Here is a 23,507-nt window from a genome sequence, read left to right as displayed (position 1 = left end):
GGGGGCTACTCTTCGTTGCAATGCATCGGTTTCTCAATGCGGTGGCTTCTCTTGTTCCAGAGCACGGGCTCCGAGCACATGGGCTTCAGCGGTTGCAGCACATGGGCTCAATAGTTGTGGCGCGCCGGCTCTAGAGCACAGGCTCAGTAGTTGTGGCGCACGGGTTTAGTTGCTCTGTGGCATGTGGGATCTTCCTGGACCAGGGATTGAACCTGTGTCCCCTGCATTAACAGGCGGATTCTTAACCACTGCCGACACCAGGGAAGTCCCGTTAAATATAGTTTTAATAGTTAAAAGACCCACATTGATCCATACATATCAAGTTAAGTGTCTACTCAGAAACTGACTTATAAGACAGAGTATTATTTTCAAAATTTAGATACAACTAAAAGCCCAGGAGGTTAGCAAGCCCTTATTTAGCTCTTTGATGTAACTTCAAAGAAATTTAAATTTAAAAAAGAAATTTAAATTTTACATATTCTATTGAACTCCTCAAAAACATTATTTGACTTTAAAATTCAATAGAGTAAGATGTTAGACTTCAGTGTTCCTGGGTCATAACAAAATAGACATGGCTTTCCTTCAAATAATTAGTTACACTAATTATTGCATAGTCAGTTCCTTAAAACTTTGTTTCTCTGATTTAGTTTTGTTTGTTAACTTTGATAAATGACTTAGCATTACCAAATAGTCTGTTGGCAAGGTATTTTAACATCTAATCCTTCACACACTCTTTTTTTGTTAGGATTCAAAAGCTTGAAGAAACTTTAGAGAGCATAACAAGTGTTTGATATTTTCTAAATACTTTGGATTTTCTAAATAATATATAAAATCATAATGCTTTTTTTGAAGGCTTTTGTTCCAAATGAAATATTATGTGAAAACTGATGATAGTACCATGAATCTTTACCATAAAGTTTAACTATTAAAAATCATCTGCTGTGATTTACTTGTGAGAATGGAATAATCACATTCTGGCACATTCTATGTAATAAGTGAATCATTTTAAAGGTTTATCTTTTTTTTTTTTTTTTTTTTTTTTTTTTTTTTTTTTTTTTGCGGTACGCAGGCCTCTCACTGTTGTGGCCTCTCCCATTGCGGAGCACAGGCTCCGGACGCGCAGGCTCAGCGGCCATGGCTCACGGGACCAGCCGCTCCGCGGCATGTGGGATCTTCCCAGACCGGGGCACAAACCCGTGTCCCCTGCATCGGCAGGCGGACTCTCAACCACAGCGCCACCAGGGAAGCCCTAAAGGTTTATCTTAAACAGAAAATGACAGAAAAAAAGGAACGAAAGTACAAGAAAAAGAATGACAAATCACAGCTGTTTTGATATAAATAAACATTGAAAATATGAGCTCAGAATAGGACTGCAGATAGTAGCATGAAAGTAAAAAGTAAAAAGAGAAAAACAGGAGAAAAATGAGAAAATGCAAATGTTCTATAAACAGAAAAAAAAAATGAAACAGACTCCATAATTAATTTTATTTTGTATAGTAATGGAATTAAAGGAGTGAAGGAAAATACCACTTTAAACTTAGACCTGTATTAGCACAGCCTGTACTTTGTAACCTGCTAGGGGTATAGAATGCAATCATTTTGCTGCTGCCTGGAACAGCCAGCCAGGAACAAATTTCACTAAGCCTTCCAATTGGTAACCAATCCACAAGATTGAATTCAAGGTTCTAACCTTTGGCATTAATGCTGATCATAGAATAAGAATCATAGAATATCATAGAATTTTCATAGAATATCATAGAATATTCACCCTGGGGGAAGGGGTAGTTAGTGGGAGAGGAAAAGGTTTGCCATTTCTGTGCTACAACTCCACTCCAGGAATTAAAGACAGTAGCCCACCGTATACTCTCAGGCTACCTTTGCACCCCCTGTACTTCCTAGAAGCCCTGCAGGTCTGTGTTACTTGCTTAGCAGGGGATAGGATTATTTGCATTATTATGTATCCATTTTGTACTCTGTATATGTACTGTCTTCTTTTGATTTAGGTAATCTCTTTGCTTTTGCTAATGCTTTTTAAAGACTGGGAAACGATCAAGGTTTGGACACTTTGGAAGGTTTTGCTGTTTTAACTGGGCAGTTGGCTTTTTCCATGCCACACCACTCACATGCTTCACTTTCTCTTCAAATTTTCTCTACACCAGGGACCTTTTTAATATTACCTTTAAATTTTAGAATCAGTTCAAGTCTGTAGAAAAATTACAAGGATAGTACAGAGAGTTCCTGTACGGCTTCCTATTGTAATTATCTTTCATTACAATGTAGACAAGAGGCTTTTAGCCTGATCCCATGGATCGTTCAGAGAGTCCATGAACTTCTGAAATTTATGCCAAATTCTATATATTTGAAAGAAAATGCACTTCATTTCATTCAAGAACTATATAGATTAAGGTTGTCCTTTTAATTTCATCAATTCTTTTCTCTAGGTGCAATCTCTGCTGTCATGTTCTCCACTCTACTAACACATTTTTTGTTTTATTAGAACAATAACTACCTCCAAGTGTACACTCGCACCAGTGTGCATGGGTGGGTGGATTTTTGTGTGCAACAGCACTAGCAAAGGGTTCTTTATCAAACCTGTAATTTTCCGAGTCACTCGACACTGTGTGTTCACAGAAAGTATATTAACTCTATTGTTTGATGAACCCAGTGTCCTTTCAGACAGAGTCTGTCTATACTACATAAAGGCCTCAAGTTGAACCTAGAGGCCCTGCATCATAATTGCCTGGGCTCCCAATACAGAAAATCTGCTTTTTTTATCAATCCCCTGAAAGCATTTGGATACACAATGTATCCAAACCATTTATGTAGACCACCTAAATTTCCAACATTAACTTAACAGCAAAGGGTATTTGGAACTATTACCAAAGCACTGCCACTTTCCCTCGAAATTTTAAGGGGGAAAAAGCCATGAAATTTGACATAAATACTCTACCATGTGTAAAATAGCTAGCTAGTGGGAACCTGCTGTATAGCACAGGGAGCTTAGCTCGGTGCTCTGTGATGGCCTACTTGGGTGGGATGGGGGGATGGCGGGGGGAGGTCCAAGAGGGAGGGGATGTGTGTATGCATATGGCTGATTCACTTCACTGTGTGGCAGAAACTAACACAACATTGTAAAGCAGTTATACTGCAATTTTAAAAAATTGCTATAGACCTATTTTTCTCTTGTGTCTAGATAGAGTGCATTATGTGAGGTCAGTCTCACACTAGCTCTAAAGATAAAAGATGATTCTAGGATTCTGTGAAACGTCCCCAAACTTAAAACTTCCTTTTATAAGCATTTTTAAAAATTATAGACTAACATTAGGGTGTTTTTCCTTTTCAGACTTACAGATTCCAGTCTGATGTTAGAAGATTATTCATCCAAGTTAAGCCCCCAAACAAAGAGAGCCAAGAAAAGCCTTCTTTCTGGAGAGAAGAAAGAAAATCTGCCAAGTGACTACATGGTGCCCATTTTCTCAGGACGGTATGTACGGATTTTCTCCCTGGATCTGATTATTAGAAAGTGGAGAGTAAATGTTGTCAGGTAGTAATAATAATAGCAGCTGTCATTTATTGAGCACTTACTATGTACTGGTTGAGAAAGAACTGTGGAACCTCAGAACCATGCACGGAGGGAGATGTGTTCATTGTAAAAATGTTTGCCATCACATAGGATGGCTATATGACAAAAGAGGATGATCAGCAACTTATTTCTAATTATGTAACTAGTTGAAGTTAGAAGCCGAGTATTGGATGCTAGTGTTTGGACACTATATATAGTCACTATGTTTAGAGTAGAAAGAAAGGTTAAAACTATAAAATACTGGGTGAACTAAAAGAAAAAAATCAGATGATATTTTTAGGTAGATTGGTTGCCAGTGTGGTTTTAATTATTATTCATTATGAAGAAAAAAAAGTCTTAGATAATGTAGACTAAGTAAAAGAATTGCACCGTAACTTCAATGCCTGGCTTATGTTTGTTAAATGTAAAATAGATTACTATTTATTTTGAGGTAAAGTTCAAACAAAATAATCACTAAATCACCAGTCTGTATAATGCCAAATTTCTGTTTATAATATAAACATTTTTTTGAATGATAATATAAACAAAGGAATCTTGAAAGGAGACTTGTCCAAGACACCAACTTAAAGTTTAACAGGAACTTTCTGAGTCTTCCCTGTTTATTTTCCTTTGAATGGAGAATTATTCACAGAGCTAAGATGGTTCAGAATGAGGTCATCTTCTCCAGGCAAGTGCTCTCAGGAAAATCACTAGGCAATAATGCGAGTGCGATTTTGGGTGACCTATTTCTGTTTCCCTCCATTTTTTCTTCCCACTGCTTTCTGATGGTTCCTTTCTGAATTGTTTTGGAGGCTAATGTCATAATTGCTCTGAACCTACTTAGGAAGGTAAGGGGATAAACAATATTCTATTTTTAGCTTTTTATTTTATATCTTTGACTTTTTTTATATCTGATTTTTTAAAGTGAACTTTCCAGACAAACATGCTTATATTGTTGTTAAGTATGCTTGCCCAGAATCAACCTCTTCACAGGTGGTTTAATGACACTCATATTCCTTTTAGAAGATGGCTAGGTTAGAGAAGTGAAATATTTTATTTTCTGTCTTTTTCCCACTCTGTTTTTGTTTGTTTGTTTTGCCGTACACGGGCCTCTCACTGTTGTGGCCTCTCCCATTGCGGAGCACAGGCTCCGGACGCGCAGGCTCAGCGGCCATGGCTCACGGGCCCAGCCGCTCCGCGGCATGTGGGATCTTCCCGGACTGGGGCACGAACCCGTGTCCCCTGCATCGGCAGGCGGACTCTCAACCACTGCGCCACCAGGGAAGCTCCACCCCCCCCACTCTGTTTTTTAAAAAATCATTTAAAAATCATGTCAGCTCAGCATTAACCTACATGGCATGCCTCTCCACCTGTGTGGGCACGAAGTGAAGCTGCTCACTCTCACCATCTTCTCCCTGCCTTTTCCCCACCAAACCATTTTGTCCCCTCCAGGCCAGTCTCAAGAAATAATTTAGGGCTTCCCTGGTGGTGCAGTTGTTGAGAATCTGCCTGCCAATGCAGGGGACACAGGTTCGATCCCTGGTCCACGAAGATCCCACATGCTGCGGAGCAACTAACCCCTTGCGCTACAACTACTGAGCCTGTGCTCTAGAGCCCGTGAACCACAACTACTGAGCCCGTGTGCGGCAACTACTGAAGCCTGGTGCCTAGAGCCCGTGCTCTGCAACAAGAGAAGCTACAGCAGTAAGAAGCCCGCACACCACAACAAAGAGTAGCCCCCACTCACGGCAACTAGAGAAAGCCTGTGCACAGCAACAAAGACCCAACACAGACAAAAATAAATAAATTAAATAAATATTTTTAAAAATAAATAAATGATAATTTACAAAATAAACTGTGATAAAAGAAAATGTGAATAAAAATTTTATCTTCTAGGTTTTATTTGCAGCTCGCCTTCATTTTTTATATGGAGCCATCTCCTATTTTCTGTTACTATGAAAATAACTCTGCGTAATGGTATTGACAGTATTAACAATCTAAGAGGATGGGAAAATAAGGAACATTTGCTGAGTACCTATTGTTTGCTGGGAATCACTCTAGGTGCATTATGTAAACTATCTTGCTAAGTCCTCCATCCAGCCCTGGAGAGATATTAATATGTCAATTTTTGGACAAGGAAATCTAAGCTCAGTGACTTGCTGAAAGTCACATGGCTGGTAGTGGATGAGCTGAGAGTCCCCCTAGGATTGGCAAATGCAATCGTAGTATATTTCTGGAGAATACGGTTTCTTCTGGATGGCACTTGAAAATTCCACTTCTTATAGTCCGCTAAGTAGAACTAACTTTATATGTCAGCAACAGGTTTTAAATTGAAATCATCAGATATCGGGTATTGGAAAGGTTTTAAATTTATTTTAAATTTGCAGTAGTGTGTTTTTGATGTTAGCATCATATTCTACCTCTTGTACCCAAATTATAGCAGGGTTACCACTGACATGTACTTATATTTACTTAAAGGCAAATGTGCCTGCTGTCCTGGGTCAAAAATATATTTTTAAGTGTACTTGAGTTTTCCTGTGAAATAATTATAGTTTTTTTCCCCAAGGTTTACCTTATTTGCAAATGTAAAAGGCAGGGAAACCATGACTCCATTCTGCCCTCTAGAGCTATGTTAGCACATCCACTGTTAAAGGGCATGTGAACTTCACTTAGAGTTGTCTCACCTTGGGGCCGGACTAGCATTCAATATAATCCATTACTATACATATTGAATCATATTACAAACCTCATTTCAGATCTCTATATTGTATATTAGCCTCTATAGAGAATTCCAAGTAGATTCTCATGACGTTTGTTTTGTATTCACTTATTAATTCATTCACTTCCTATCTCATTCAAAAAAAAAAAGTTAGAGGTAATTATGTCAGGACACTAAGCTAAAAATGTTCCATCTTCCTTTTTCTCCCCCTAAATTATAGCAGATAACTTCCTTGGTAGAGACTACTTACTAATATTTGGAGAGATAGAGAGAAAGGAAAAGAAATTAAAATTTACTCACTAAGTTGAATAAAACGCAAGGTGGGGCTTCCCTGGTGGCGCAGTGGTTGGGAGTCCGCCTGCCGACGCGGGGGGCGCGGGTTCGTGCCCCGGTCCGGGAGGATCCCACATGCCGCGGAGCGGCTGGGCCCGTGAGCCATGGCCACTGAGTCTGCGCGTCCGGAGCCTGTGCTCCGCAATGGGGGAGGCCACGGCAGTGAGAGGCCCGCGTACCACAAAAAAACCCACAAAAAAAGCAAGGTGGACTAATTTGTCTACCAGATGTTTTAGTAATATTCCATGAGAAATTCCAAACATGTGCAAATGTTGCATCCTACTCATCAGCAAACTATATAGATTCAGGTGCCAGAGACTTGTAAACACAATGGCAGTGTTTGCTTGAAGTTTGAAGTAATTTTTCTTATAAGAAAAATAAATGTACAGTTCTGCCTTAAGAGGTCTCAAGAGACTCAATTTAAAGAGAATCTTCAATATAATCAACATACTCCTCACTGAAACATGTAATAGGATTGACAACAAAGGTATTGAAGGAGTTTTAAAATAATCCAAATATTTTAAACAGCATTACTAAATCACAGCACAAATTCTATCATAAACTATTATATTAGGCACAGCACTTTGGGATGTAACCACTCACTTGCCATCATCATCATCAGTTATGAGTAAAAACAAGTCACTTTTGTCAGCATCAACACTTCAATTGTGAGTTTGATCATTTCTTTACAATAGGGCTGTGTGTAAGTACAAAGTAAGGCCGTCATATTAAATATGCATATACACACACACAACCTTTATTATCATGGAAAGGAAACCCACTAGGCTTAAGGGTCTCACGTAAATTTACAACTTATTTCTGCGTGCAGCACCTCTGGGCAATGCATTACATCATCTGAGTTACAGAATCCAGATCAATCACATAGTCGAAAATCAGAATCACAGCCACACAACTGTCTGTCATTTTACAATATCGTCTTTTCTGGAAGGAAGTCGTAACTTAATCTTTTTTTATAGACTAAATTGTATTTAAACACACTAAGGAAACCGAAGAAATGACGTTGGGCAAGTTATCTAACTTCTCCGTGTCTTGTTGCCGTATATCTAAAGTAAAGAGGGTACAGTCTACTTCAAAGGGTTGTTTGGGGGGAAAAATGAGACAATGTATGTAAAAAGCACTTGTCAAGGTACCACAGCTGGAATAGGTAGTATTATTGTTGTTATCATTGTTGGTTAAGGTGAAGATCACTGCCATGTGTGAAGAGTTAGCTCCTATTTACCAGGTCTTTCTATGTCAGGTTTTCTTTGGGCAGTGTACAGCATCTGAGGTCAGGTGCTTTGAACTTGGTAAAATTGGGCTATCTCATCACTGCCATCCACAATATCCATATTTCGCTGTTATTTTATTTTAGCCAAGTGCATGTCAGTGGAATTACAGACACAGAAGAAGAAAGAATTAAAGAAGCTGCTGCTTACATAGCCCAGAGGAATCTCCTTGCTAGAGAGGAAGGAGTCACGGCAGCCAAGCAGTCCACAGTATCCAAACAGTCCACGTCCATACTTCGCCAGGAGGAAGGTTTTGAGAAGTCGAGGAAAGTTGCAATTCGAGAAAAGGCAGAACACCTGTCACTGAAAAAAACGGTAAAAAAAAGACAATTTAATATAACTTACAAAAGTAGAAATGCCACCACTATATATAAAGTAGATAACTAGTAAGGACCTACTGTAAAGCACAGGGAACTCTGCTCAATACTCTGTAATAGCCGATATGGGAATAGAATCTAAAAAAGAGTGTATATATGTATATGTATAACTGATTCACTTTGCTGCACAGCAGAAACTAACACAACATTGTAAATCAACTATACTCCAATAAATATTAATTTTAAAAAGTAGAAATGCATGTCACATTGTGTATATGTGTGTTAATATAGATTAATTAGCTTCAAATGAAGAAATATGTGGTCTTGCGGAGAAACAAAAGAAGGAAAAAGACATCAAAATGTATAGGTCAAAGAAAGACACACTTAATAGTTTTAAATTCTGTGAAATTTTAGGTTCTATAGAAATTAAAGTTCTTGAAGAACCTTAAGAAAACCACCTTAGAGAAGTAAAATATGTTGCTCAGGCTTACCATGTTAAAAATTAAGTGATGTGTCTGTTTTCAAAAAGGGTGAGCGGAATTCGTTTGAAATGAATGCAAAAGTAAGGCTCCAAATGAAAAAAATGATCATTTTGATTTCTACATTACATTTTTGTAGCACATGTTACTTTGATTTCATAATATGTTGATTTTTTTTCAGTTAGAAGAAACTGAGGCATATCATAAAAAGTTGAATGAAGATAATCTTCTCCATGCTCCTGAATTTGTCATTAAACCTCGTTCCCACACCGTTTGGGAGAAAGAAAATGTAAAATTACACTGCTCTGTAGCCGGCTGGCCAGAACCTCGTCTCACATGGTATGCTATCGTTATGAAAATTTCTGATAGAATCGATTACTCAAAGTTAATTTTACCTCTTGTGAAAACATGTGGCATTGTGAATATGCAAGAGTCAGTGACAGCATCTACAAATCTGAATAGATTTTTTAAATAGTGAAGAAAGAATATGTGTATGGAAGGAAAGAAGAGTCTTTCATCCACTACGATTTATTATGATACTTTATAATCCTATTATACAAATGGGTCTTTATTTTATATAAAGTGTTAAAATTTGGTCAGCATATTTATTTGGTATCATTTTGTGGTGAGAAGCAATACTGCCTTTCTAAAGGTAATTAAGACCCAGAGGGCTCCATCTCTACTCCTCACATGAGCTGAGGTCTTAATGTGTTTTCTAAAGCCAAACAAAAGAGGGAATGGTATGGGAGCTGTTACGACTATGGGGCCTGAAGAAATTTTTGTTCCATAACGAATAAGCTCCTCTTTTTTCCGTCCATTATATATCCTATTGCAATTGTCAATGACTTTGTGATCCCTAAACTCAGAACTCTCCCATCATACGGCATGAATGTCTGCCACAGAGAGCAGAAGTCTAAAGAGGATTGTGAGCCAGTTTTAAAAGGCGTTTTCCATCTTCTTCTCCGACAGGGGTACTTTGCATGCAGTTCTCTTATCGTTGGGAGTGGCAGTAAATATGCCCTATGTCACAGTATAAACACTTCACAGATTAGCGCTGTCACCGAAAGACTGCCTGTCTCTTCCTCTCTTTTTTGTTATTTCTAATGTTCTTTGGACACCTGGCTAGCGTAATGGAGGTGGCTGACAAGATAAACTGCTAGCTAAGGTTATTCTTAAGGAGCAGGTGGTGAGTTGTGTTTTTTTAAAACTCACCGGTAATATCAATCTGCCTGTGGTAATATTGGATTTACTTACAGTTTTTCTTGTATGTAAACTCTTTCCAGGGTTCTTGAGTTTGAAAACCAAAGAATGAAACCAAAGCCAGCTCTATATTACCAAGGCAAATAATTTATAGTAAACAAAGATGAGAAATGTAGGAACATATTTCAATGAAAATGAAGTTTAAAAAATCAATTTCCAAGCTTTAAAAGTATAAGAGTATACTATAGTAAGTTAGGAATCAATCCATCTTTGCCCCACCTTTCTCTCTACCTATAGAGTTGCACAAATTGGCCTATCGAAGGGACATTTCCTCTTTAAAAATGGATTATTTCCCACCTCAGAAAAAATCCAAACTTTCCTATAGAAATACATAAAGAATAACAAATTTTTAGCTCCAAGAAATATTGCTTGAGCTTCACTTTGTTATAAAGCAGAAACTAACACACCATTGTAAAGCAATTATACTCCAGTAAACACGTTTTTTTAAAAAAAGAAATATTACTTGATGAGTAAAAAAAATTCTCATCTTTCATGAATTAAAATGTACTACCAATAAACGAATAATTGGAGTCTTTAAGTAGATATATTTATTACACAGTGCCCTATCTCTGTTTTCCTGATTTTTAAACATCAGAGTTAAAGATGATTTTCAAAAGAATACAAAGTAATCTCTAGGAGGTAAATATTAATTTCTTAAGCATTTATTTATTCCATTAAATACACAGCAACTAGAATACAAACATGCCATGTACCACTGATGGTGTGACTAAGCCAGAGTAATGGGGTTCTACAAAGGCAGAGCTCAAATTCTGTTAGAGATTAAACTCCTTACATAGTGCTTTGTGGGCTGAAAAAGGAGTGATTTAAAAACAAACAAAAATAAGCAAATGAGTAAATATGTTGATGTTAAAAAAATAAAAACAAACAAAAAAGATTAAAACGCCACAGGAAAAATATGAGATGACTAAATTGTCAACCCGTAAAACTCCAGTCAAATTGAAAAATAGAAATACTGTCAGGTTTTTTTTTTTGGCTGCGTTGGGTCTTCGTTGCTGCATGTGAGCTTTTCTCTAGTTGTGGCGAGCAGGGGCTACTCTTCATTGCAGTGCACGGCCTTCTCATTGCGGCAGCTTCTCTTGTTGCGGGGCTCGGGTTCTAGGCGCGTGGGCTTCAGTAGTTGTGGCACACGCTCTCAGTAGTTGTGGCTCGCGGGCTGTAGAGTGCAGGCTCAGTAGTTGTGGCACACGGGCCTAGTTGCTCCGTGGCATGTGGGATCTTCCCGGACCAGGGCTCGAACCCGTGTCCCCTTCATTGGCAGGCGGATTCTCAACCACTGTGCCACCAGGGAAGCCCATACTGTCAGTTTTTAGTTATCTTCACTAATGGGGCTGAGAAGAAGTATGATTGATCCCTCAAATCTTTCACATTTAGCTTTGAAGTATTTATTTCCTTAACGTATGAATTTTATGGCTTAGGGGTTCATTTGAATCAAAAACAAAGGCACAGAAACAAGATTTGTCTCAGGAACGATTGGGAGGCTGTTTGGGAGGCTGTTCGTTGACTGGAACAAACCTTCTCTAGTTCCCACGCCCCCTTTTGTGCTTGGAGAAGTCAAATCCATTCTGTATCAAGAATTCTCCCAGTAGGGATGGATCAGACCATTTCACAGAAAGTCCTGTTGCCTTGCAAGCCAAGTGAGAAGTAAATATGAAAACAAAAGAACCAGTGGACCACTAAGAAAATAGCTCACCTTATTTAGCAAGCAACATTTGCCCCTGGATAAAGCTGAAATTTGGACAATCAGCTAGCAGATAACTGAAAATTGGCTGTGGCAATAAATAAGGTCAGATCCAGGTTTTGTGGGGCATAAGAGTTATACAATTTGAGGAGCACTTTTACAAAAAAGAATATTAAGTTAAGTCATATGCATTAGGCACAGAGCCTTATGGGGACCCATGCTGATGAGAGACCCTGAAACTTGAGCTTCACTGGTTTCAAGGTAAATCCACCTCTGAGAGTAAACTTCCATGTAGGATTGATTATAGCTTGCTGGGTACGTTGCCTTTTAAAAAAATAATCATGAAATGCAGCTCTAATTTACTTTACAAGCTGCTGGTCCAGAGTATGCAATCTTCAGTGAGCATCCTTCCCCTCAATGAGCAGGGAATCCACGACCTAGCAAGAACCACGGTTGGTGGTGACTAATTTGCTGGTACCCAGCTTCAGCTTCTTGGGCCTGACACTGAGTATAAGTATGAAAGAAATAATTGAGAATGACCTTACTGAATAGAAGAAGGGAAAGTACAGAAATAAGTGTGTGATGCTGCTGCGGGCAGTTGTGATGCCTCCGCTTGAAGCCTTTAGCTTTCAAAGGCATGTGTGCCTGAGGCCTGGCTCGCTCAGACTCCTTTCCAAAGAGGGTTCAGTTCCAAGTTTCCACTGGGCACCCTCAGGTCATGGAAGCCTCTGAGGTCTAACAAATGATATCAACACACAGCAGCTGCTCTTTGGCCAACCCCGCCTACTGACTAAATCCGTCTGGATGGAATCTAGAGGGTACACGGGGAGTGTTCACTGACAGGCGCGCCCATCATTCATCAGGGCCAGGTGTGGAGACGCTGAGCAGCACTGCCCTATTTCCAGCTCACTTTCCTAGCAGAAGGAAGCCTGTGGGCTTTGCGTCCAGTAGAAAAGTTAGTTGTAGATGACGCTGCTGCATCACCACAGTGAAGCAGGCCATCCCGAAGGAGGGCTTGTCAACAGAGAAGGGGAAATCTATATGTGGTAAAAAAACCAAAGCTGTTTTACTTAATAGGCTATATTCATATAATAACTCGTTTAATAGGCTATATATTGGTTTAAAAGGGGAGGAAAAACATTTATGTTTGTATCCATATTACTTGCATAAGGAAGCTCTGGAAGGCTATGTAAGAATCCAAGGAGAACAGTCAGCTGTGGGGAGGAGCTGGGAAGAAGACAGACAGGTTTGAGGAAGGAGAATGTTTCCCAGGCACCTTGATATTTTCTGGTCCTTGAACCATATGCCTGTATTGCCCAGTCAAATTGTAAAAACTATGTGAAATGAGGGAGAAAAGTTCTCTTTAAGAGAAGGAGAGAATTGCATTAATTTTACACTTCTTTTTTTTTTTTAAAAGAGCCAGATTTAATTGCATTTCGAGCCCAAAGTCTAAATCAATTTTTTCAGTGGAAGCCTGGATTGTAATCTGCAGGGAGACTCACACAAACTCCCTGGAGCAATGTGTTAGTGTTAGTGAGGATTAGTATTAGTCTAATGCTCACTCAAAACCCACGTTTTCAGATGTGTATGCGGTTACTGGGCTAGATCCTCACGCAAGACACTTAAAAATACATATTTGAAATTCTTCACATTATCCCTGAAGTCATTGTCAAATAGACAAAGATATTTGTCATTAGGCATGATAAGAGTTCAAAACCTGGGAATAAAATAGTACAAGAAATGTATCTTAGGAAGAGCCCAGAGATTTGGAAAAGCCTTAATCTATTTTTGCAAATTATATGAATTCATAAATTCCATGATAGAATCATGTATTGAATTTGTTTACAAGATTAAAGTTATTCACAATGTATTCAAATTTAGCAATTACTACCATATTATCTTAGGAAAACAGCCTGCATTTAAAATAGTTAAAAATTATTTGGGCTTCCCTGGTGGCACAGTGGTTGAGAATCTGCCTGCTAATGCAGGGTACACGGGTTTGAGCCCTGGTCTGGGAGGATCCCACACGCCGCGGAGCAACTAGGCCCGTGCGCCACAACTACTGAGCCTGCGTGTCTGGAGCCTGTGCTCCGCAACAAGAGAGGCCGTGATAGTGAGAGGCCCACGCACCGTGATGAGGAGTGGCCCCCACTTGCCACAGCTAGAGAAAGCCCTCTCACAGAAACGAAGACCCAACACAGCAATAATAAATGAATAAATAAATAAACTCCTACCCCCAACATCTAAATAAATAAATAAATAATAATAATTTGTAATTACTTCCCAGGTATAAGGGTTTGGGATTTTATTTTAATTTTTTCTTATTTATTTAAGTCCAAATTTTATGCTAATGGAATAGCTCTCTCTCAGCTAATTGGTTTTTAAAATAACAGCTATTTATTCAAAATAGTAGGGTTGCATTCTAAGTAGCAACCACACTTGTAGGGGTATTCAACATGAAAAGATCATTTTGGCAGGCATTATTTGCTGATAGAGAAAAGTTAGAGTGAAGCCGTTTTGTTTGACCATGGTTTACACTGCCAAAGAGCTTTCACTGTAATCCCTTCTTATCAAAGTCAGCCCAATATCCAAACAGACATTTGTTTGGAGGAATTAAGTGTGTATTTTACACACATACATGAAGAGTATTATTCTAGAAATACTTGTAACAGAAGCTCATTAACTAGTTCATAGACTCTACATGAAAATGATGAGGAAAATGGTGTACATCTCAATGTTCACAGGAATTTCAGAAACCCTCTGACAAATAACCCCAGGGTGTAGATAACTCTCCAAAATTAGCCAATGACTGACCAGTTTGGAATTTCATTTTCCAGAAGTAACAAACTGTGAAGCATATACAGAGCAGGCCTCAAATCCTACTTTTCTCCCCTGACTTGATGGTGAAGACAGCCAATTGCAAATGACTCTGAACCCGAGCACCTCGCTGGGTGAATTCCTTGGAGAATAGAATTGAATCACTTCCTCACTTAATCCATGTCTGCAGCTTTAAAACAGATGCTTCTTACACTGACATTGGAGTTCCAGTGGAGAGAATGGAAGCTCCTCAAAATGTGTGTGTGTGTGTGTGTGTGTGTGTGTGTGTGTGAGAGAGAGAGAGAGAGAGAGAGAGAGAGACAGACAGACAGACAGACAGACAGACAGACAGACAGAGACAGAGACAGAGAAGCCATGGCTATTTAGCTGAGGGTCGGGGGATGAAGGGGAAGGCATTGAGGTGCTAAGTCAGATAGGACAGAAGGACAAGGAAGGTGAAGAAACCCTGGGAGCTGCAAATGCTGTTTTAATTCAAACTTTATAGAAATATGAACAATGTTTTTGGTCAGAAGCCAAATCGAGCGTCACTCAGTTGTTTGGTCAAGTAGCACCTGCCACACAGAATTGGGTGTCATATTTCTCTTCTTATATTAGAAGGAAATACTGAAAACACCACAGCAAAGGAGAAAAATGAGCAAGAGGGAGCTTCTGAGTCAAGTGTGAAATGACCTAAACCAATTCAGTCAGGAGAACATGTTGATTAACATGTTCTACCCTGACATTCATCAAAGCAAGTAATGTTCCAGATTAGGAGCGGCCTCAGATTTCTTTTTACACGCCATCTCTGATCAAACAGTCCTGTCTGCCTGGAGCCCTGTGGGGAGACAGCTAACTGAGGCTGCTTCTGGGCTGTCAGAAACAGCTAAGGATGACTCCCAAGGGTGGAGCAGAAGGCCGTGCCCCTACACCTGCTACGCAGCTGCGATTCCTAAGCCAGTCCACCCTCCCGTTTCACATCCTAGGGAACCAGGACACAAAGAGCCTCAACACACCTTCTTCACATGCACTTATTTTATATTATCCATATCATGAAGGATGGATTTGTCAGAACTCCGTTCCTTCGGCCCCAAATCAGGAAGCACAGTTAAATCTATGGTGTTACCCAATAACTCTGTTCAATCCAGTTTAGCAAACACTGAGTGCCTAATATTTGCCTGTGATGCCTACTTCCTTGAGAGTGGCAATAGAAGTAAGTACGGATCAGACACAATCCCCAGCTTCAAGGCACGCACACCTTAGTAGAAGTGACCATAATTTGATCAATGTTATATATTTCCATTTTGAACCAACTAACACCAGTGCAGACAGGCAGGAATGATATTGTATGGGATTTCAAGGGAGAGATTATTGAAGAAGTGACATTTGATCAGAGCCTTGAAGGAAGAGTTGGGATTTTGCTAGGTGGAGAAGGAGAATGGAACATTTTTTAAAGTATAAAAACTGATGCATTTTAGGGACATAGGGTGCGTGTGTGTGTGTGTGTGTGTGTGTGTGTGTGTGTGTATGAGTGTACAAGCTGGGGAGAGGTAGGGACTGGCTGAAGATTATTTCCTTTCTTTCTCTCCCTTTCCACCACTTTCCCTGCTCCCAAACCTCCTTATAACCATGTCCAGAAAGCTGAAGAAATAAAATGCAGCTAAATAGAGAACAGTTGGAAAGTGGAAGCATCCCATGTTGTCAGGAGCCAGACTGCCTGGGTTCAAATCCCAGCTCTGCTGTTCTAGCCATGAGAGTTGGGGCAAGACACTTAACCTCTCCATGCCTGGGTTTCTTCATCTGGAAAATGGTACTACTTTACTATGTTAAAAGTAGTACCATCTTGTGTGGTTGTTGTGAGGATTGAATTTAAAGCACTTGCCTGGCTCACAGTAAACACTCTGTGTCTGTTATGGTTATTAGCGTTATTTGCGATGTCTGCGCAAGTGAAGTGGGGTGTCTGAAAGGGAATCAAATGAAGTCCAGCTCCTCTTTGGGACAGAAAATGGCTTAAGCAGAAAAGCCTGGTCCAGCACCATAGCCACTGGCTACTGAGAACCTGAGGACGTGGTGAAGAAGGTGCCCCTTGCAGACTCAGGAGACAGTGTCTCGGGGGGGGCCCCTCCATGGAGCCCCAGCCTCTCAAGGCTGAGAGGCTTCACCAAGGATGGCCAGTCAGAAAAAGGGAATCTTTCAGCTCCTATTTGTCAGTAGTTTTCTTTCATGATTGATATTTTAAGTTCTTCTAAGATGAGAGCTATGCTTGCTCACAGAAGAGTAAAACAAATATAATGAGCTTTCAATGCAATGACAAGGTTTTGAACAACATGCAAGAATGTTAGTGGGAAGAATATTTTGCTTTCATCCTACACAGACAGCCAACAAAAAACCCACTCAAAGCCTTCCTCTCTGTTGTGTCAACAATAGGCAAGTTTTTCTTTTCTTTTTTTAAAAAAATCTTCTATTGAAGCATCATATACACATTAAAAAGTGCGTATCACATATAAATGTAGAACTCTGATGAATTTTTGTAGACTGCATACACTCAGGTAACCAGCACCTAAATCAAGAAACCAAACAATTTCAGCACCCAGGATGCCTCCTTAATTCCCCCTGTCCGGCTCTGGGGGAATCACTCTTCTGACTTCTAGCAGCATTAATTAGTCTTTTCTGATTTTGTACTTTACATAAAAGCAATCATTATACTCTTTTGTGTCTGGCTCTTTTCACTCAACATTACACATGCGAGATTCAACCACGTTGCTGTGAATGGCCAACTTCTTGAACATAATTGTAGCCGCAGCCGCCAGAGCATCTGCTGCCACAGACACCACCGGAGGGATCCAGTTGGGGAGGAAGCAGAGGTGTCACCAGCCCCGGCCTGTGCCTGGACACTCAAGGGGGACTACAGGTTATGGGTGCTACATGTGTGCTTTCAGAGCAGCAGTGTGAGGAAGCTTGAAGTGGGATGGCAGGATGGCCTCATCCTTATGACGATAACTCCAGTGATCCAGAGAAATGGGATCGGAAATTGAATAGTAGACATCGTAAACTTTATAAACATTCAAGTACTCCCTCACATGTTGCCAAAGGAGTTGTTGACCACACCGAAATGAGTCTACATGGTGACTTGATCTCTCTCAACGAGAGATCAAGAGATAGACGAAGGTCAAGTGACAGATCACGAGATTCATCTCACGAAAGAACAGAATCTCAGCTCACTCCTTGTATTAGAAATGTTACTTCTCCAACACGACAGCACCATGTTGAACGTGAGAAAGATCACATTTCCTCTCGTCCAAGCAGTCCTCATCCTCAAAAAGCATTTCCAAATGGTTCCGGTAGCAGTGCTGGGAACAGCAGCAGAAACAGTAGTCAGTCAGGTTCAGATGGTAGCTGTAAGACATCTGAGGAAATGGTGTTTGTGTATGAAAATGCAAAAGAAGGAGGTCGAATGTAAGAACGTCAGAACGAGTGACACTAATAGTGGATAACACTAAATTTGTTGTAGACCCATCCATTTTTTACTGCTCAGCCATTTACAGTGTTGGGCAGGATGTTTGGATCTGGCAGAGAACATAACTCTACATGTCCCAGCAAGAAGGGAGAGTATGAGGTGGCAGAGGGGATTGGCTCTACTGTGTTTCAAGCTATTCTGGATTACTATAAAACAGGAATAATCCATTGTCCGATGGCATATCTATTCCTGAACTGAGAGAACCATGCGACTCTCTTTGTATCTCTTTTGAATATAGTACTATTAAATGTAGAGATCTCAGTGCCCTAATGCATGAGTTATCGAATGATGGTGTCCGTAAACAGTTCGAATTTCGCCTGGAAGAAATGATTCTGCCTCTCATGGTAGCTAGTGCCCAGAGTGGGGAACGTGAATGCCACATAGTGGTGCTTACAGACGATGATGTGGTAGATTGGGATGAAGAGTATCCACCACAGATGGGAGAATAATATTCACAAATTATTTATAGCACAAAATTATATAGATTTTTCAAGTACATTGAAAACAGAGTTGTAGCCAAATCAGTTTTGACGGAGAGGGGTCTTAAGAAGATTAGATTGGGAATAAAAGGTTATCCAACTTACAAAGAAAAAAGAAAAGGCCTGGGGGCCACCCAGAAGTGATTTACAACTATGTCCAAAGACCCTATATTCGAATGTCTTGGGAGAAGGAAGAAGGAAAGAGCCGGTGTGTAGACTTTCAGTGTGTAAAGAATAAATCTATCACCAACCTTGCAGCAGCTGCAGCTGACATTCCCCAGGACCAGCTGGTAGTCATGCACCCAACTCCTCAAGTGGATGAGCTGGATATTCTCCCTATCCATCCCCCTTCTAGCAACAATGACCTCGATCCTGACACACAGAATCCGATGCTGTGATGGTGATGTTCCTTGAAACCATAGCGTGCTACTCTTCACAATGACGCTGCACTCTCCTCCTCCTGCACTGCAAGGCCACTCTCTTCATTGTGAGATGCACAGAACAGTGTTTAGGATATTGCAGTGTAGACTTTTTTAAAGACCAAAGGTAGCTGAATGGTTCTTTAAATAAGTGCAACTCTAGCATCTTGAGGTTCCAGTTATATAAATGTATTGGTTTACCAGTAGGTTTGTGAAATTTGTTCTTTGTATGGGGGAACAGTCCTTTTTCACACATCTAGATCTTTTCAGAAGTGGCAGAAATGGGCAGCTGGGGTACTTTCAGTCTAGATTGATATTCATCACACCCCAGATAAAATGTAGAGTATTATATAGTTGCACTTTATATATGGTGGTTAAGTGGAACTGTTCAAGCCATTTTAATAATTGTGATGCACAATATAATCTAAATAAGTGCTTCTATCAAAGTATTCCTTCAGTAAAGTGTGTATAGTTTGCTGCCCGTGATGAGCAAAGATGAGTATCATTGGGCTTATTTGAATGATTAAGATGAGATTCAATGACCATATCTTATCAGTTATCTCCAGTGCTGTTTTCATCCTTTTCAAGTGAGTCACATGCAGGGAGTGTAAACTTCAGGTGGTTTATTATCCAGTCTGCCTTACCCTTAATCTGTTCACAGGTATTTATTTACTAATAATTTTTTTCGAGTTATGGGAGAGGAAAATGAAGTGTTTGCTCTTCATTTACTAAATGATTGTAAACTCGTTTTTCATCAAAATAAAATTCCATTGTTTTAATGTTTAAAAAAAGTTTTATAATATTTATAATGCCTCTTATTTGCATTTATTGAACAGACCCCGCTACCGACCTCAGTGCTGTGTTTATAGGTGTTCCTTCAAGAACAACAGTTGTGTGTGTGTGTTGCTTTTAATCATGAATCTATTTACACCTCAACTTACTTCACCTTGTTTCCATTGTCTCACAGGTATAAAAACCAGGTGCCAATAAACGTCCATGCAAACCCTGGAAAGTATATTATCGAAAGCCGATATGGAATGCACACTCTGGAGATAAACGCGTAAGAGACATCAGTGTCTGTGTGTGTTGCCCAGCAATTGCTTAGGGTGGCAATTTGCGCTCCAGTTAACGACTGTCCCCTTTTCCTCCCAATGCAGCATGATCAGGATGGGGGGCAGTCCCATACGTTGCTTCTTGGTGTACACCTAAAAGCGATAAACATGACACTCTTACCAAGCCCACATTACCTCCCAAAGTGATCTTACTTGAATTTAGTCAAAGACGATGAGGAGGGCTTCCCTGGTGGTGCCGTGGTTGAGAGTCCACCTGCCAATGCAGGTTCATGCCCCGGTCCGGGAGGATCCCACATGCCGCGGAGCGGCTGGGCCCGTGAGCCGTGGCCACTGAGCCTGTGCATCCGGAGCCTGTGCTCCGCAACGGGAGAGGCCACAACAGTGAGAGGCCCGCGTACCAAAAAAAAAAAAAGACGATGAGGAAAAATTCATTTGTATCTATTTATCCTTTTATATACTGGAGAGTTTTTTTTACACATTAGTAAGAAAATAGGTTACATAAATAGGCATTTATATTCAGTTATCCTTTCAGAGTTCCAAATCTACGCCATCACTATACAGTTTTGCCTTTAATCAGTAAAGGCCGATGAAGTTTGGGGTGGGTGACATTGAAAGTAAGCTGGACTTAGAGAAATTGTTCTTTCCTTCAGCTCACCAGGAAACTGTGGGAAACTATGTGCCCATCCTGTCAGCCTGTAGATGGATGCAGAGCCTGACATTGGGATGTTTTTAAAGCAAAATCAAAGGCAAAATTTGAAAGCAGAATCCACATCAAAATTTCCAAGTTTTCAAAGGTTTATCATGTCTCCTAAAGCGGTTTTGAAATCCAAGCCTAGTTATGTGGATGAAAAAGTTAAACAAGCTCCCAGCATTTTCGGTTCAAATAAAACCATGACATGCTGAGATGTCAAAGTAAAATTTACGTCATTCTGATCTCAAGAGATTCATAGCCTTCTCAGGTCAGAGCAGTTGACACAGGTGATGCTGGGCTTCAAGCAGAAAGAACCCTGGGACCCTGGGGCTTTCGCCAAGCACTGACCCCTTCCTAAAGCTGCATCCATTCTGCCAGTTGGAGATTCTACCGAGGCGGCAGCGAGCTATGTGGTTGCTTTATAATTAAATAGCTATGGGAAAGGCAACTGTATTGACCCTCCTGGGGTTCTATTGATGTCTGTAGATTTCAACAAGAACTAAGATTTTACAAATGAAACTAAACCCAGAGGAACAATGAAGAACAGGAACACTGGCAGTGATAAGACACAAAACAGCCTTCTTTGAAATCTTAGCCTGTTCATCTCTGTGTGAGACCCTTCTCTCTCTATTCCATTATTAACGACATCCCAATTTCTGCATTATAACTTAGAGGAACTTCCAAATGGCACTTCTTGTGTCGTTCTGTGGGCCTGAACCTTAGCAGAATTGAAAGTTAAATAACTTATTTGTACTTTGAGGCTAGAGCATATTAGACTAACTGGGATCCTTTTTGTGGCTCAGGGAGTCTGTGGGCGTCTATAAGGAGAGGCTGTTTCTTTGTCTTTTCATCACCCCAGACTGAAACCCACCCTGAGGGAGGCCCCAAGGTGCTCGGGGTCTTACCTGCTCCAAAGGTACATGGCTGGACATTTCCTGTTCCTGATACAACTTTAGACCAATTTTTCATCACACTGTTCACACTGTAATTTATATGCTTGACACTTTGTTGACTGTTTTTTTTTCTTGGACATTTTAAATGAACCCAGGCTAGGGTCATGGTGGACTATAGCTGTTGGTAGATAGATCTGTTGGCCTATATAACACACCACAGGGTGCTGGGTCAGAGAGAGTAGCTTTATAAAGAGTGCCAAAGCTATGTGTCAGTCAGTGATTTGCCCTGTGCCTTGTTAGCAAAGAGATCCTTGATGAAACAACTAGCAATTACATAGGTCCTCCGTGTCTGAGGAGGCGGAACCCGCCGATACTGAGGGCCGACTATTTTACACCATTTTACTTTAAGGCACTTGAGCATCTGCAGATTTTAATATCCATGGGGGTCCTGGAACCAATCCCTCATGGATGCTGAGGGACGACTGTACCAGGAGTGTCACCGCAATGGGCACTCATTTCCATCCATTCTTTCAGATGTGATTTTGAAGACACCGCTCAGTACCGGGCCTCGGCGATGAATGTTAAAGGAGAGCTTTCAGCATATGCTTCGGTTGTGGTAAAGAGTAGGTTTGCTGAACTTGTTTTATTCAAAGTGTATTTTTTAAAAATTTATTCTCACTGCTAAAAAATAAAGTCAAGGAACAGTTGGCATGCTTTTCTGCTTTCTTTTCTAGGATATAAGGGAGAGTTTGATGAGACTCGCTTCCATGCGGGGGCCTCCACCTTGCCCCTCAGCTGTAAGTTTAAAAGTATATTTGCTGTGTCATCTCTGTACAATACTGCATAATAAGCTGTTCCATAATGCTGAAATACATAGTCTATATTATAATATATGCTAGTATGTGTGAATACTACCTGTGGTTGGTTTTATTTTTTCAGATTCTTTGGTTACTCTATTCTCTTTCTGCATATAATTGCTTTGTTCTGGTTTTATAAATGCCCAGATGTGACAGGCTAAAAATGGTTTTAAGTCTTAAAAGCATTTAAAATGCTTTTAAGTCTTTCTGTGTTTAAATTGAGAAAGATCATTACACAAACCTGTGCAGAGTGATTTAACCACACACACACACACACACACACACACACACACACACACACACACAGAGTCTGGACTATATCAGAGAAGTTTTACTCATTTTTAAATATCCAGTTCAGTATCAACTCCTTGAGAAATCCATGTCTGACCCCACTGTCACCCCAGGCCCTACCCACTCAGGGTTCGGTGCCCCTGGTGAAGCTGTGGCACCTTCATAAGAGCATCTATCTCACTGGACACTGTTAACTGCTCTCTTCCACTGACCCATGAGACACTTGAAGGCAAGGCTGGACCTTTTATCTTTAAACCCCAGCACCTGATGTAGAGTAGTATTTGATGATGAATGAATAAATACATTAATTTATGAAATGCAATTTAATGAGGTCTAAATGTGGTTTAATAACAAATTATTAATAATATTCTGATCCATAGTAATTTGTAAATTTGTGAACTTCAATCATTTCATCTATATCAGAACTTCTTTTCATGGGAGGCAATAAAAGTAAAATCCTTATTGTTGTTCAAGTAACTGGATGCTTACACTGTTCAGACTGAAAAAGGTAGTCAAGCCCGAACTTCTTATTTTCCAAACATTAAAAAATAATTGGTAGTTTTAAAAATGGTTGATGAAAATACTTTCACATGGGTCAATTTTTCACCTAACTAATTCGTTTGATGTCTGTAGATGACCTACTCCATCGACTTCATGGAATGGCTCCTAATTTTAATATTCTAAATTGTAATTATTGGTATCAATCCCATGGGCAAGAGGGGATGATGGTTGAGAGTGAAGGAGGAACACATCCCAAATCATGTCCTTCCCTATCATTTGATTTATATTGAGATAGAATAGCTGGGAAATTTGAAACT

At 40.0% G+C, this 23,507-nt stretch overlaps 1 protein-coding gene and 1 pseudogene across 10 annotated transcripts in view; both read left to right on the top strand.

Annotated features, from left to right (window-relative positions):
- MYOM1 (myomesin 1) overlaps positions 1-23,507 on the top strand; it is a 154,402-nt gene that overhangs the window by 40,064 nt on the left and 90,831 nt on the right. For all 10 annotated transcript variants that reach the window (XM_067015301.1, XM_059040824.2, XM_067015304.1 and 7 more), the window contains 6 exons: positions 3,344-3,484; positions 7,987-8,215; positions 8,878-9,035; positions 19,852-19,944; positions 22,076-22,164; positions 22,276-22,338. In XM_067015301.1, coding sequence (XP_066871402.1) covers positions 3,344-3,484; positions 7,987-8,215; positions 8,878-9,035; positions 19,852-19,944; positions 22,076-22,164; positions 22,276-22,338 — 773 coding nt within the window. The remainder of the gene's footprint in view (positions 1-3,343; positions 3,485-7,986; positions 8,216-8,877; positions 9,036-19,851; positions 19,945-22,075; positions 22,165-22,275; positions 22,339-23,507) is intronic.
- LOC131742685 (BTB/POZ domain-containing protein 10 pseudogene) lies at positions 17,438-18,863 on the top strand (annotated as a pseudogene).

This window comes from Kogia breviceps, chromosome 15, assembly GCF_026419965.1.
Source record: "Kogia breviceps isolate mKogBre1 chromosome 15, mKogBre1 haplotype 1, whole genome shotgun sequence".
Classification (NCBI taxonomy): Eukaryota; Metazoa; Chordata; class Mammalia; order Artiodactyla; family Physeteridae; genus Kogia; species Kogia breviceps.
The sequence above is the reverse complement of the archived record's forward strand: the minus strand, read 5'-3'. Positions and strand labels throughout refer to the sequence as shown.